Raw genomic sequence first — 15,664 nt, 5'->3', positions numbered from 1 at the left:
TGATTCTGATTGGGCTGGAAGTGTTACTGACAGGAAAAACACTTCAAGAATCTGTTTCAGCTTGGGTTCCACTATGATCTCTTGGGCCAGTAGGAAACAATCCTTAGTTGCATTAAGTACTGCAGAACCTGAATACATTGCCTCAAGTGTGGCAACTAGAGAAGCAGTTTGGCTTCGCAAGCTTTTTGTTGGGTTGTTTGGACAACCTTGAGAATCCACTATTATTTATCGTGATAATGAGAGTTGTATTAAAATGTCTAATAATCCCGTGTTTTATGATAGGTCAAAACATGTGGAAACTCATTATCACTATATTCGTGATATGGCACAAAGAGGTGCCATTCAGCTGAAATATATCAGCACTGATGAACAGGTTTCTGATGTTCTCACCAAGCCTCTAGCTCGGGTGAAGTTTGAGTACTTCAGAGAGAAGCTTGGAATGGTGGAGAACACAACATTGATTGAGAGGGAGTCTCAATCTTAGTGATGCAATTCAGTTTGCGTCTTCCATCCTCTGCGGGCAATGCAAGGTGGGTCTATCCTCTGCGGGCAATTCAAGATGGACATCATGAAATGAGTTCATGCTATTTATGTGTTTTACTGCAGGTATACTCTATGAAGCTTATACATTCACTCTTGCGGGCAATGCAAGATGAAAGTCATGAATGGATCATGACATGTGGCAGTTATCCTCCCTAGCTAAGAGGGAGTGTTGAAATAGTAGCTAACTCAGATACCTATTGTATTTTAATGTTGTCAATGACAATTAAAATACACTTGTATTATCTTTTATGTAAATGTGTCATTGGGTTGGACCCAAAACGTAACGTGGAAGTCAACTCAATGTGTTATTGGGCTGGACCCAAATGTAGCGTGGGAAGGCAATACAATATGTCATTGGGCTGGGCCCAAAATGTAATGTGCAAAGGCAATTCAATAACTATTGGGCTGGACCCAAATGTCCAACGTGGGAAATATACAATAACAATACAACATTATTCATGCAAGCCAACTTGAGGATGACCTAGCGCCTAAGGTTGATATATAACTACTCCAAGATGAAGTCATTTGTACACACAATCATTTTTATATTCTCCTATCTGCTCCCCTAGCAGCGATCCTTCCTAATGCGAACTTGTGCAAGGCGATTATGCAAACTCTTCAAGGTTGATTGTAGCGAAGTTGTCAAATTTCATTTCAAGGTCTCTTGTGCAAATCAGATCCAGACATCTGCTGCTCCACCTTATCATCGACTGTTAATGAAGGGCTGCATTCATCACTAATTTCTTGAACTGCAATCTGAGATAAGTCATTGCCTTGTAAACTGTCTATATTTGAGATAATACATATCACATTTAAAGGCTGGGTTTTTTATCTCTAGGAGGGAGGTTTTCCCAAGGTATTGGTTCTTGTGTCTTGTGGTTTATTGCTGTTACTGTTTATACACAGTCTGATTATAATCAAGTTGGTTAAATTAACAACTGATTGCTTAAAATTAACAGTTTAAACCACTTGATAAAGTGAAAACTAAATATGTGGAGGGACATCACAAATTTCAATCCATCTCGGAGAGGATTCAATTAAAACATCTTCAGGTTTGATAACAGGGTCCCAAAGGAAGGCCTGAATCTTGACCTCCCCACATTCTAGAAGCTTTTGGCAATAGCACTCTTTTGCATATTAATTGTTCTTAAAACAAACAAAGAACAAACCTCTTTGAATCATTACACACATTGAAACATACGTCCTTATTCTTGCTCCAAATAGATTCAATCTGGTCATCAAAGAACTTCCTTGAAACGAGCATCATGATTCAAGCAAACAATAAAGATACCCACACTTTTTAACGTAGTCTCTGTTAATGCATTAGTAGCTTCTGCAAGATAAGATTTTCCTAACTCGTTAATCTCCTCTATTCTGTTTTGGTTTACTCATCTATACTACTAGATTATCTGATTTATGCTTTCCGAACTGAATATGTTTATCAGACTGTAACCTTTGATCTTGATTATGATATTGATATTGGATAAAGATGGATTAGATCGACGACCTGCTTAACACAGTTAAGTGTCGATCTAAATGTTATCGGGCTAGTAACCCGATAGCATATTATGTTATTAGTTATTGTTATTGTTTGCCTTGACACCGATTCATTATCGGGTGTGTTTATAATCCATTATCATTTGCTTTGACACTGATTCATTATCAAGTGTGTTTATATCGATCTGTTAACATATACAAATGGCACCGATTAGTTATCATAAACACCGAAGTGAATCGGTAGACAGTCACGACCAAGTGACATCTTGGTCGGACATGTCTAAAAGACATGTCCGATCAAGGTGCCACTTGATCGTGGCTGCCTTGCTATATATACATCATTCAAAAGAAAAGGAAGACATTGAAATCGATACATGTTCATCCTTCAGACCTGCAGAAAAGAAAGACGATAATATTATTGTCATAATAATGATACCAATAATCAGAAATACACTATCTAGCATATAACTTGTTTATTAAATTGGAAATTGCAATAACTTTTACATGGTATTAGAGCCAAGTTGATTGAACTTGAGGCTATTCAATTTTGTGAATAATTTAAGAACAAGGTTATATACTACATCACATTTCTCCAATGGCCAGCGATATCAGATTCGAAGACAGACTCGGAGGTGGCGATGATTTTTCAGCTTGGAAGTTCAGAATCCAGATGATCTTAAAAGAGAACAAAGTGGATTCATTTGTTCAAACTAAAAATGATCAACCTGAAAATGAACCTGACAAAACCGCATGGATTGAAGGAAATGAAAAAGCCATCAAAATAATAGTTGATGGGGTGAGAGACAACTTAATGCCCATCATAAGAAAACATCAAACAGCCTATAAAATGTTCAAAGCACTTGAAAGCACATTTGAGATATCGAATGCAAGTCGAACTCTAGCATTAAAATGAGAAATAAATCATATCACCATGAACAAGGGGGAGACAATCAATGCCTACTTTATGCGGATATCAACTCGAAGAGATGAACTAGCAACTCTGGATTACGAGATCAAAAGCAAAGAGTTAACACTCATTGCTCTAGATGGGTTGCCTAGTGGATGGAGTACATTCGTCCAAGGCATCAGTGCAAGGTCCAAATATCCTAAGTTTGAAATATTAAGGGACAATTGTCTCCAAGAAGAATCAAGATTGAACAAGATGGGAGTAAAACAAAATAACATAGATGAAGACCTTCAAGTCCTAAATACTAACACAAATAAGACAACCAAGAAGAAGCAATTTAGGAAAAGGAAGGGTCATCAAGGCAAGAACACTTCAAAGAGAGACCTATCACATATTCAATGCTATAGGTGCGATAAGTTCGGGCACTTTGTTGCAAAATGTCCAGAGAGAGCCAAACAAGCCACATTTGCCAGAGCAGGAAAATCTAAAAGAGAAGATAACTCCCAAAACTATGTCCTCTACTCAGCACTTACAAGCCATGCATCAAATAAGTCTAACTCCTGGGTGATCGACAGTGGTTCATCCAGACACATTACAGGGTTTAGAGAAGTGCTAGACTCCATGACAGAGGATAATGAAGAGGAAGTAACCATCGGAGATGATTCCTCACATCAAGTTAGAGGAATTGGTTCCTGCACCATCAAACTGAAGACAGGTATATCATTGCAACTCGAAGGAGTACTATATGTCCCTGGCATCAAGAGAAATCTAGTATCCATATCAGCCCTAGAAGATAACGGATACAAAGTAACCTTCATGGAGAACAAGGTGTTGGCTTGGCCGAAAAATTCTTCCATCAAGAAAGCTAAAGTCATTGGTCAAAGACGAGGCTATTTGTATGAGTTGTGCACAGAGCCCAACCTAGCCCTGATTCACGAAGCAACAAATGCAAATGAGGTCTAGCATAGAAGACTAGGCCACTTGAATTATAGAGCTTTGTCATCTATGGGAAACCTTGTCACAGGTTTACCTAAGTTGCAGCAATATCATTCAGAGGCATGCAAGGGATGTGCCCTAGGTAAAAATATCAAGGGTGCCTTCCATAATAGTACTAGGAAAACAAACAAAGTATTAGAATTAGTTCATTATGATGTATGTGGACCCATGTCCGCTCCTTCTCTAGGAGGATGTTTGTATTATGTAATACTTGTTGATGACTACTCTAGGAAAACTTGGATCTACTTTCTGAAGTGTAAAGAATCAGAAGAGATCCTTAGTAGGTTTAAAGAGTTTAAATCACTGACAGAAAACTACTCAGATAATAAAATCAAAACCCTAAGAACTGATAATGGGGGGGAATACACATAAGAATTATTTAGAGATTTTTGTAAAAACTCAGGGATTAAGAGGGAGCTAACAATACCTTATGATCCTCAACAAAATGGGGTAGCTGAGAGGAAAAATAGGACAATTGTAGAAGTTGCCAAAGCCATGATTCTTGATCAGAATCTAAATATCAATCTTTGGGCAGAAGCAACTAACACTGCTGTGTATATCCAAAACAGATGTCCTCACTCACATCTTGAAGATAAAACTCCTAAGGAAGTATTTACCAAACTAAAGCCAGATATCAGCCACCTTAGGATATTTGGGTGTCCTGTCTATATACATGTACCTAAAGAGAAAAGACTAAAACTAGAACCTTCTGGAAAAAGGGGAATACTTGTAGGATATAGCGAAACATCCAAAGCCTATAGAATATATATACATAGTCAGAGAAATATTGAACTTAGTAGGGATGTAATCTTTGAAGAAGACTTAGCCTTCAAAAGAGCCCTAAGTACAATAGAGCCTGAAATCTATATCCCCACTCCTAACATAGAAGAAGACCCCACTCCTGAGCTTCAGAGGGAGAATCTTGAGGAAACCATAGGTGAAACTTCAAACCCAACTAAAGAAAACCTCAAGAAAAGACCTCTATGGGCCACCAAGACTGTAGCAGAAGCTCAGAAGTTTGCTACTCCTTCAGGAACCTTCAAGGAAAGCAAAAGACCTAATAAATTCACTAGCTATGTTGCTCTTATGAATAATCTTTCTAAAACTGAACTAAACAATGTATCAGATGCCCTTAAACATCAAGTATGGAAGGATGCCATGTCTGAAGAGTATCAATCCATTATGAAAAATGATGTTTGGGAGATTGTTCCTAGGCCAACCAAGAAATCTGTGGTTTCATCTAAATGGTTATTCAAAATCAAACATGCTGCAGACAACAGTATTGAGAAACACAAGGCCAGATTTGTAGCCAGAGGATTCTCACAAAGGGAGAGAATAGACTATGAAGAAACCTTTGCACCCGTTGCCAGGTATACATCAGTGAGAGCTGTATTAGCCATTGCAGCAGCAAAAGGATGGAAGGTACACCAAATGGATGTTAAGACAACATTTCTAAATGGTGAGATCTCATAAATTTCAGGGTTTGAAATTTATGATGCAGAGTCTCATGTGTGCAGACTCAAGAAAGCTCTCTATGTGCTTAAACAGGCCCCCAGGGCCTGGTATGAAAGAATTGACACCTATCTCTCAGGACTAGGCGTCTATAAAAATGATGCAGATCCTAATCTCTACTACAAAAAAAATAAAGATGATATGCTAATGTTGATTTTATATGTTGATGACTTATTAATCACAGGAAATGATCATCTTATAGATCAATGCAAGAATGATCTATCCAAAGAATTTGATATGAAGGACTTAGGACTCCTTCATTACTTCCTAGGATTAGAAGTATGGCAGAATTCTGACAATATTATACTAAACCAAGGAAAGTATACCTTGAACATTTTGAAGAGCTTCGGAATGCATAACTGCAGACCTATGACATCTCCCATGGAAACAAATTTACATTAACTTAGGGAAGCAGCAGCAGAGTCGCAATCCACTGGTCCTACACTCTACAGACAGATGATTGGGTCCCTAATGTATTTGATGAATACAAGGCCAGATATCCGTTATGCTGTCAATGCCTTAAGTCGGTTTATGTGTGAGCCTAAGGAAATTTACTTGATTGCAGTAAAACACATTATGAGATACTTACAAGGTACTCTAAACCTTGGTCTCAAATATGAGAAAGTCAATCTAGACCTACATGGATTTACAGACTCAGATTGGGCTAGGAGTGTGACTGACAGGAAAAACACTTCAGGGTGTTGCTTCAGTTTAGGATCAGCCATGATATCTTGGATCAACAGAAAACAGTCTTCTGTAGCTCAGAGTTTCATTGAGGCCGAGTACATTGCAGCTTCCATTGCTGCTCGAGAAGCAGTATGGCTTAGGAAGTTGCTTGTGGGACTATTTGGTGAACCTATGAAACCCACTGTCATCCATTGTGACAACCAGAGCTGCATAAAGCTTTCTATAAATCCAGTATTTCATGACAGATCCAAGCATATTGAGATTCCATACCATTATGTGCGAGACATGGTAGACAAAAATGTGATCAAATTGGAATATGTTAGCACAGGAGATCAGACTGTAGATATTCTGACCAAACCACTTTCCAGAGTGAAGGTTGATCACTTCAGAAAAGGTTTAGGTATGATAGAAAGGTAATCTGCTTTGTAAATAAGATGTTTAATGTGTAAACTTCTTTTGTCATGTTGGGACATTCTAGGTTTCACCCCCTATGTTCATATCTAAGAGGTGATGATCTCTCAGATTATGAACACTTGTATGTAGACATCATAAGGTGACGATCTTATGATTCTCTAAACCGGTTATCATGATTGGATTTCTGGTATGTCATGGATGTGCCATGATGGTGTTGTGATAAAATATTTGTATAAAATGTTTGTGCACATATCACAACCTGGATAAGATGAGAATCTAACCATCCTCATATGTTTATCCTTAGTATTGCGTGTTTAGACAATATTGATATCACGTGTTTAGGTGATATCTTGTCATAATGAAATGATAAATCTTTTATATCACATGCTTAGAGTGATGTTTTATATTTGTATATTATGTCCTGATGATACTTCATATCATATGTATAGATGATATATATTCTTAGAGACTGACATTATGGAAAAAGAAATGTGATGCAGGTTACTTTATCTATCTTCCAAAGCTAAGAGGGAGTGTTAATGCAATAGTAGCTTCTGCAAGATAAGATTTTCCTAACTCGTTAATCTCCTCTATTCTGTTTTGGTTTACTCATCTATACTACTAGATTATCTGATTTATGCTTTCTGAACTGAATATGTTTATCAGACTGTAACCTTTGATCTTGATTATGATATTGATATTGGATAAAGATGGATTAGATTGACGACCTGCTTAACACAGTTAAGCGTCGATCTAAATGCTATCGGGCTAGTAACCCGATAGCATATTATGCTATTAGTTATTGTTATTGTTTGCCTTGACATCGATTCATTATCGGGTGTGTTTATAATCCATTATCATTTGCTTTGATCCCGATTCATTATCAAGTGTGTTTATATCGATCTGTTAACATATACAAATGACACCGATTAGTTATCATAAACACCGAAGTGAATCGGTAGACAGTCACGACCAAGTGACATCTTGGTCGGACATGTCTAAAAGACATGTCCGATCAAGGTGCCACTTGATCGTGGCTGCCTTGCTATACATACATCATTCAAAAGAAAAGGAAGACATTGAAATCGATACATGTTCATCCTTCAGACCTGCAGAAAAGAAAGACGATAATATTATTGTCATAATAATAATACCAAAAATCAGAAATACACTATCTAGCATATAACTTGTTTATTAAATTGGAAATTGCAATAACTTTTACAGTCTCTTATTATCTTATTACAAATAACATAGCAGTATTAGGAACAAGGGTTAAGGCTGAAGGGATCTTATCTTCCTGGCCTTCTGCTTGAACTTCATTTGGAGGAGCTGTCCATACGTGCCACCAATTGTAAATTGTGCACCCTCTGCAATTTTCATCTTCTCATTATCCTTTTCCTGTTTGGATTTAAATTTCTGATACCATCAGAATTTTCACTTCATTTGTTCTTTCAAATTTCCATGTCTTTGCATTAGATTTTTTGTGCCCATGAATGAACCGCTTCGTTATTTATCAAGCTGTCAAAAGCTTGGTAGAGGTAGCTTGATCACTGGGAATGGGTTTTTTGGGGAGTATAGAATCCTTGCGCTGCTGATTATTTTCTTACCTAGGAGTTCTGTTCATAACAGTTTAGTAGGTGATCCTTGTGACATTAGTAGTTTTGTTCATTTCTTCATAAGAGTTGAGTAGGTGATCCTTATGACATTAGTAGTTTTGTTCATTTTTTCATAAGAGTTTAGCAAAATTATAACATGGGAAGATAGAGAGAGATCAAGTCGAAGATGCTTGAAATGTATACCAGATGTAGTAAGTCTTCTTATGAACAGAACCTATAAGACAACCGTTAGCTTGTAGCATGGAGCCTGCTTGATTGCTAGTCTTCATTATTTGGGACACTGTTTCTTGGCACTAGAATTTTCCCAAAACAATACAAAATATGGAAAGAGAAAATTAATTCAATTTCTTCTTTTCTGTCCTCCAATTGTTACTGGATCATTTTTAATGGCAGGTTGCACTAGACACTTCACTAGAAAACTCAACTTTTACGAGTGAGAAATTTAACTGAATGTAAAACTCATTCATGGTTAGATTAACTTCTAACATAACTTCAAGATGATTAAGTTGCCTTAAAATTACCAATTTCATGTGATCCTGTCAATTAAATTATTAATGCAACTTTATTTTTACTGTGGGATACTTGTGATGGACATACAAGAGAAATAGAAAGAGGGAATGTAATGTTGTTGAGTCAACAAATATGACATTGTTAAAGTTTAGTTTAACTTTTATAAAAGATTTTTTCCTCCCTTTTTCTCTACTTTTCTCTTCATTTCCAATCACAGTCAGTGTTACTCTGCTAGTGCCGGGCTATAAGAAGAGGATTAGAACTCAGAACTCCAATTTGCTTCTAAAGTTCTGTCCCTATTTATGTTTTGATATCAATGCTGTTGTGAGTTATAGTTGCATGTTCTTTGATCTTACGTGTTTTATATAAATCCTTAGTCTTTTGTAATCTTAATATGTGGCATGTGATTCAATCTTGTCCTCATATAGTGTGTTGCAATTTTTGATCGGCTCAAGCTACTCAAAGATCCTAGAAAATTGCTGATTGCTAAATACATACGTCAATCCCCTTGAGGGACAGTTTCTGTTGAAATATTGATTCAATTTTCATGGATTTCTATTATTGTACAGGTGGAAAGAGTGGTTGCAGTAAATTATCCTGATCCTGTAAATGTGGAGAGAGCTAAGAAGTTGTTAAAGGCAAGTCAGTCAGCTTTGCATTCCTCGTTATTATTTGTTAATTTTGATCTAGGTTATAGTTATATTTTGTTGCTTATAGAGTCAGACTCCGTCTGATGTATTTCAATAGTCAAAGTTTTTAGTAGCTTTTTATTGTTGATTAATTATAAACTCCATATTTGTTAACAGGAGCATGAATTGTGCCTCCTGGAAGCAATTGAAAGGCTTTCTGAAGTATCCGATGGTGAGAATGGTATGTAGGATTTTTTGAAGTAATTAGCTTTGGTTTTCTGTGGCATTCTTATATTCATCTCTTCCAGAACCAATATTAACATATCCCTTGTTTTGGAAGAAGATGGATGGAATCCTCCATCATCACGTACACACTCTGTTGATCATGTTAGGATACAGAGTAGGCAAAACAGAAGAAACAAAAATATCTCTGGAGATGAATATGATACTACTGAAGATGGCAGGGGAGAACACTCAGATGGAGAGCCTTTTGTTGGACAGTATGGTGCGCCCTCAGATGATGTGCAAGATAATGATGAATATGGTTAATGATGCAATATGATTGCTGATGATTCCAGAGCAGCATTAAATCCTGGCTCAAGTTAGAACTCTGAAAGTGGATGTTTTGAATCAGATGTCATAAGTACATTTATAGCGGCAGGTGGAAGGCATGAAAGAGATAAACCGAAGTGCCTTGTTCTTCTGTTAAATATATTCCCTTGAAATCCATTCCAGTTTCTCTCCCATGGGATGAATATACTATGTCTTATGGGTGTGGGTGCTTTTAAGAATTAGCAAAGGCTCACGGTAAAGCTATCTTGAAGGAGTGCTCCACACTTTTTTGGAATAGGGTGAAACAGTAGCTAATTTCCAAATTGCAGTGGTGTAAGATGTCCATCCTTGGATGCAATCTCATAACTTAAAAACATACAAGAGAACTAATCATATCATATCTCCGTCTTTGTACTTAAAGCAAGGACATTCATTATAGTGGATTTTTAATTCTCATTTAAATTTTTGGATGCAAGTGCATAATATTGTTATGTGCTTTTTTGGCCATAAGCATTGTATTCGTTGACATGGTCATATTTATAATCCTTTGCAGGAATAAATAATCACAGTCAAAAGTCCTTTTGTAATTCTAGCTTTCAAATATTTACTAGATCCTTTTCTTTTATTATTCTTAGACTGACCAACATGGTTTCTTTTAGGTTGACTTTTTATATCGTGAGAATCTTTATGGTAAATCCTTTTTTAACAAAGATCTGATTAAACTTAAACAAATGCTTGTTGGTCATGAACCAAGGAAAGAGGAAGTTACTTCTTGTTTTCAAATTTTAGTTCAAGCTCTCTTTATGTTTCAAAGAGATATTTTCAATTTTATGGTACAACGATTAAAACTTGGAAACATATACTCTATTTTTGCAGTGGAGCTTTGAAATGATCGATCACCATGTAAAAATTATAGTTCCTCACAATCTTCTCTTGTGTACTATAGGGCATGGTTATATGTAATGTGGGAAAGAAAAGCAATTTGAATACAATTGAGGTATAGTGATTGAACTTTCTTTTGTAGTGACATTGTGTAGTTTTCTAAAATGTATGCAAGAAAATACCGTGCTAAGAGGGAACAAGTCCTCTATCACCTAAATTGTTGATCCAACTAGTGTGACCAATTGTGTGCCTTGCACATTTGTAGACAATATTTTCCTTGAAATCTGTAATAAAATCAGCTACATTGATTGCCCTTTGAACCAAATATATAATTGATCAATACCACTCGTTAAACTGCGTTTTGCAATCTCATATTTGTTTTCTCAATCATTTGTCTTCCAAACTCATGAGAACTACCTTCATGTATTCATAATCTTAAGTTTGATAACCTACCCTATATTTCACTTATGTATGGCTTGCATGTAGATAGGTCACTTTTGCCTACGTTTAGACACATGTTACTCATGAATGGCCTACATTTAGATAGATCACTCTTGCCTATATCTATATGTGTTACTCATGTATGGCCTACGTTTAGATAGATCACTTTTGCCTACATTTACACACGTGTTACTCATTATTGTCCTACGTTTAGATAAATCATTCTTGCTCACATGTAAATATTAAGTGGAGTGGGGGAGTGTTTGAGGGATTGCCTTCGTTGAGCAGAATGGCCTTGAAGGCACTGGCAATGGGGTTTGTAATGAGAGGTTATTGCGATGTTTGGCCAATTGTCCACTTCATGACAAATGAGTGTTTCATGTAGGATGGGATTGTTGAATCATTGTCTAAAGATGGTAATGTGAGTGTTTATCCTTGCGAGCTTCTATAGAAGTATATTGGGGATGGTCCTTATGTGTGTATTTGTAGTGGTAGCTTGTATTGTGTCAAGATGTCACCTAGCATTATCCAAGAAGTGGTTAGGATGTCTGTTTGAAAAGTTGTAGTCATTTTCCTCTTGGGCTAATTGTATCACTTGGGCTTCTTGATTTGCAATGAGTTCATGTGAAGGGAAAAAAATTCTCAATGCTCAATGTTACTCTAAACCAATTTTCTTTGATACTTGGACTCAAGCATAAAATGCTAAATGTAAGTAGGATCCTTCTATTGGGATAATCTAAGTTAGATAAGATTTTTCTCACCTTAGAGGGACACGTCTAAAGGCTATAAAGGGATAGTAGTTAGAGAAAGTGAATGATGAAAGTCATAGAGTTGTAACAAAAGTTGATTAAGTAATGTTAATGCTTAACAAATTCAAGCAGTTCAATAATTCCAAGTAAAAGTTCAATCGACAAGCAACCCCTTAAAGTTACGCCCATAGTCAAACAATTGTATGCATCCTACTATGCAAGAATTGCAATCATAAGCAGTGAACTCAATTGCACACTTGAATTTATTGCCTCTTCACTAAATATCAATGTAGAGGTAAGATTTGATGGAGATGGGTTTGTTATTTAAATAGCTCCTAAAGTCTCACAAGCAGAATGATTGATCAAGAAGCTCTATGATTTTCTAGACAATAGCCTTATTTTCACTATGATCAATAATATGAGGGATGTAGTAGTAAAAGAACAAAATTATGAGTAGAAACAAAGCCACTTTAAAGTGCAAGGCCTAGTTGGGCACTTTAGAGCAAGTTGTGTAGGGGATGAGGGAGCATATAGTCAAGCTAGTTTGAAAAGAACTTTCTTCTCCATTCTACAATGAAAACAAAGTGTTAGAAGAAGTGTTCAAAGCAACGCTCACACAAAAACAAGTACACTAGACATCATTTGGGGGTTGGGTCCATAAACCAAGCATTATGGAGATAGGGAATTCTTCTCTATCCTCTAGCACAATTGCAATTCTAGGCCAAAGCTGCTATGGAGAAGTTGAAGAGTATCTCTCACAAGGACACCATCAATCTAAATAAAGCTTTTCAAGATTTCAAAAGAAAAGGATATCCAATTGGTAAGGAATGGGCATCTCTCCAAGTTACCTTGAAGAAAATGTAAGTACTTCCTATGAATAGTACCCAATTTTGAAGTTATGGTTTTTAATTCAATCTAAGTATTTTGGAAGCTAGCAAGTGGGTTCTTCTTCATAGGAAAGGATTTGCTAAGAGGTTACTAGAATTATAGAAATTTACTCTCCATTTGCCCTTTTAGGATGATATTGATTGATATATATATTCTCTTTCTTTTCTTCTAGCCAAAATTTTAATTCCCTTTTAGCTTAAGAATTCATTAGTTGCATATGTTTCATAGCTTTCACAATACATTCTATTAATTTAGGGATTTTTTAGAGGCTCTGCAAGTTTTGTTTTGCCTTGAACATCAAGTTTGCACCATTGATCCTTTCATAGATCAACAATTAATGCAATAGAAAGAAGTAGTCATTATGACAATTATTTTTTGTTGGGCTATTGGTGGGAAAGTGACGCCTTGGCTTGAGTAAGCTCCATAGTAGCAAAGATCATAGAGGAATATTTCAATGCAACATAACTATGAATCACACCTATGATGAAATGGCTAGTGCAAGTTTGCAAAGTTGTTTATCTAACAAGTTGAAATTGTTGTGCTATTAGATGGAACTTAGTGAGTTATCCTAATTGGTAGGCTTGGTGTTATTGTTATCATTTTGTAGGCATTAAGGGAAAAGGCAAAGACAACTTGCACTATTTGATATGTCACTTTGGTACTTCTCAATGATATTGTTAGATTGATGCATTATTCTAGTTGTAGCATTCAACAAATATGACATGGTGGATAAATTGGCTCCCAATTTTGATAAAAGGTAGGACATACAAGCAAAAGTCTGAAGGAAAGAGAACTATTGATCTTCCCCATAATCAATGATATGCACAGTTTTTCAAGGATATCCATCTGACACTTATTTTATATTGTGCCACTAGTCAAAATGAACACACCAACTAATAATGGTAGAGTCCATGTCAAAGGAAAATTTGAAGAGTATATCACTATGAATTAAACATGTGCCACCTTGATGCTTCTAAAAAATGTTGCCAAAATTGACAAATATTTTTTGTTGTAATTGTAGCATCGTAAATTGTATTTGTATGCAATTTTGTCCTCACTTAGACCTCGCCTTGGTGTTTTGTCTTTCGATGCTTGATGTCCACTTTGATTTTATTCACACCTTCCAAAAACTTGCATTTTCAATCCCCCTTCTATCTCATGTCCAAAAGTGAGTCCTCATTCTTAGGACTAGGGTGCTAGGGTGCCATGGTTCTAGCTCAGTACCAGGGCACCAAATTGCCTTAGTCCTCTCAATCAAACCCCAAATTTGGTCCCTACAATGGTCACATCAACTGGGCAAGAATTTAGGTCTCATATTGGTCTGCTTCGAAAATTCAAATAATTTTCAGACAATTAAGTATAAAAGGAAGCCTACCCCTCCCATTTGAAACCTAATGAAGTTGGATCTCTCCCTCAATTACACTCTAGCGAGTTCAATTGAAGTGAGCAAACAATCAAGCATTGAAGGAGAGGTTTAGTCAAATTCAAGTATTCAAGATGGCATCCATGATCAAACTTCCATGAAGACATTCTACATGACATCCTAAACCCTTGTGTGAAGATTGAAGGAAGCTTCATCAAGGTATCAACTTCAATTACAGGCATTCAATTTCAGTTCTAGCATTTCTCTCAAAAGGAAATCATGTTGTTGCTATTCATTTCTATTTCCTTTATAATTATCATTTCAATTTTAAGGTTACTTCCTAAACTGAGGTTTGACCCAAGGCATAGCCCTATCCACAACCTTGTGTGTGTGTGTGTGCTGGAAATTGATTCAAGAGTTGTGATCGAAGATTCAATAGAATTGATAACGACGAATAGGTTCAAATTTTGAGGGAGCAAAAAGAGGAGGATTAGGACAACCTACCACTTCGGTCCTAATAGTTTTTCTCAATCTTGCAACAATGGATCTAGTGCGTCTTCCTTATCTGGAAAAGATCCAACTTGTCCATTAGGAAGTTACAGGACTAGGGCGACCTACAACCCTTTTCCCTGATTGAATTGTGGATCTAGCGTGTCTTCCTTATCTGGAAAAGATCCAACTTTTGCATTAGGAAGTTGCAGGACTAGGGCGGCCTACAACCCTTTTCCCTGATTGAATTGTGGCTAGATCTAATGAATTTACCTCCCTCTTTTAATGTTTTGGTTAAGTAGCTAAAAATTAGTGGTTTTATTATCTTAATTGGTGAAACCCTAATTTTACCACCATTACATTTTGGTTAACCCGACTTCTTTCATGCTTACATCTGATTTATTATCTCAGATTTGATTTGAATGTACTTAAGCATTAATATTTTAACTCATGGATCATATATGCGATTGAATTACATAAATTTAGAGGTTAAATTAATAAAAACCTTAATTTATTCTTATAAAATTAACTTATGGGTTGCATAATTTTTTAATTAAATTTTAAGATTAGATTATTATAACTTGTTATGTTTAGATTTAGATGCATATAGTGTTCAATATCATAATTCACATTGTTTAATTCATTGGTTAATCAATTATATTACAAAGAAATTGCATTGCTTAATCATAGCATTTCCAATCTTTGCATTCAATATTTCCCTCTTTGTGCATGAGTTTTGTTACCATTAGTACTACATAAAATATTCCAATGAGAAGAATTTATAAACCTAGGACCTCCCAAGGTTTAAACACTAAAGATGTGGAGCCTCAATTGACTAACCTATTCCATGTGAATGTTGGTGCTTCCTCTAATGCAACAAATGACATACCTAATATCACATATCCCCATTCACCTCATACTTCTCATGATGAGGATGAATCACTAAATAGGGTTACTATTGACCAATTGGAGAAGATTGATGATGAGTT

General features: G+C 36.1%; 1 protein-coding gene across 6 annotated transcripts in view; it reads left to right on the top strand.

Moving 5' to 3' along the window:
- The window catches only part of LOC131054560 (protein EMSY-LIKE 3), a 38,568-nt gene extending 28,077 nt beyond the window's left edge, over positions 1-10,491 (top strand). For 4 of the 6 annotated variants that reach the window (XM_057989143.2, XM_057989124.2, XM_057989104.2 and 1 more), the window contains 3 exons: positions 9,252-9,320; positions 9,489-9,552; positions 9,652-10,491. In XM_057989143.2, the coding sequence (XP_057845126.2) occupies positions 9,252-9,320; positions 9,489-9,552; positions 9,652-9,860 (342 nt within the window). In that variant the 3' untranslated portion in view covers positions 9,861-10,491. The remainder of the gene's footprint in view (positions 1-9,251; positions 9,321-9,488; positions 9,553-9,651) is intronic. The other 2 variants (XM_057989131.2, XM_057989120.2) reach the window with 2 other exon arrangements.
- Positions 10,492-15,664: the final 5,173 nt, after the last annotated feature.

Source organism: Cryptomeria japonica, chromosome 2 (genome assembly GCF_030272615.1).
Source record: "Cryptomeria japonica chromosome 2, Sugi_1.0, whole genome shotgun sequence".
Classification (NCBI taxonomy): Eukaryota; Viridiplantae; Streptophyta; class Pinopsida; order Cupressales; family Cupressaceae; genus Cryptomeria; species Cryptomeria japonica.
Note: the sequence above shows the minus strand (reverse complement) of the source record. Positions and strands in the feature narration are given on the sequence as shown.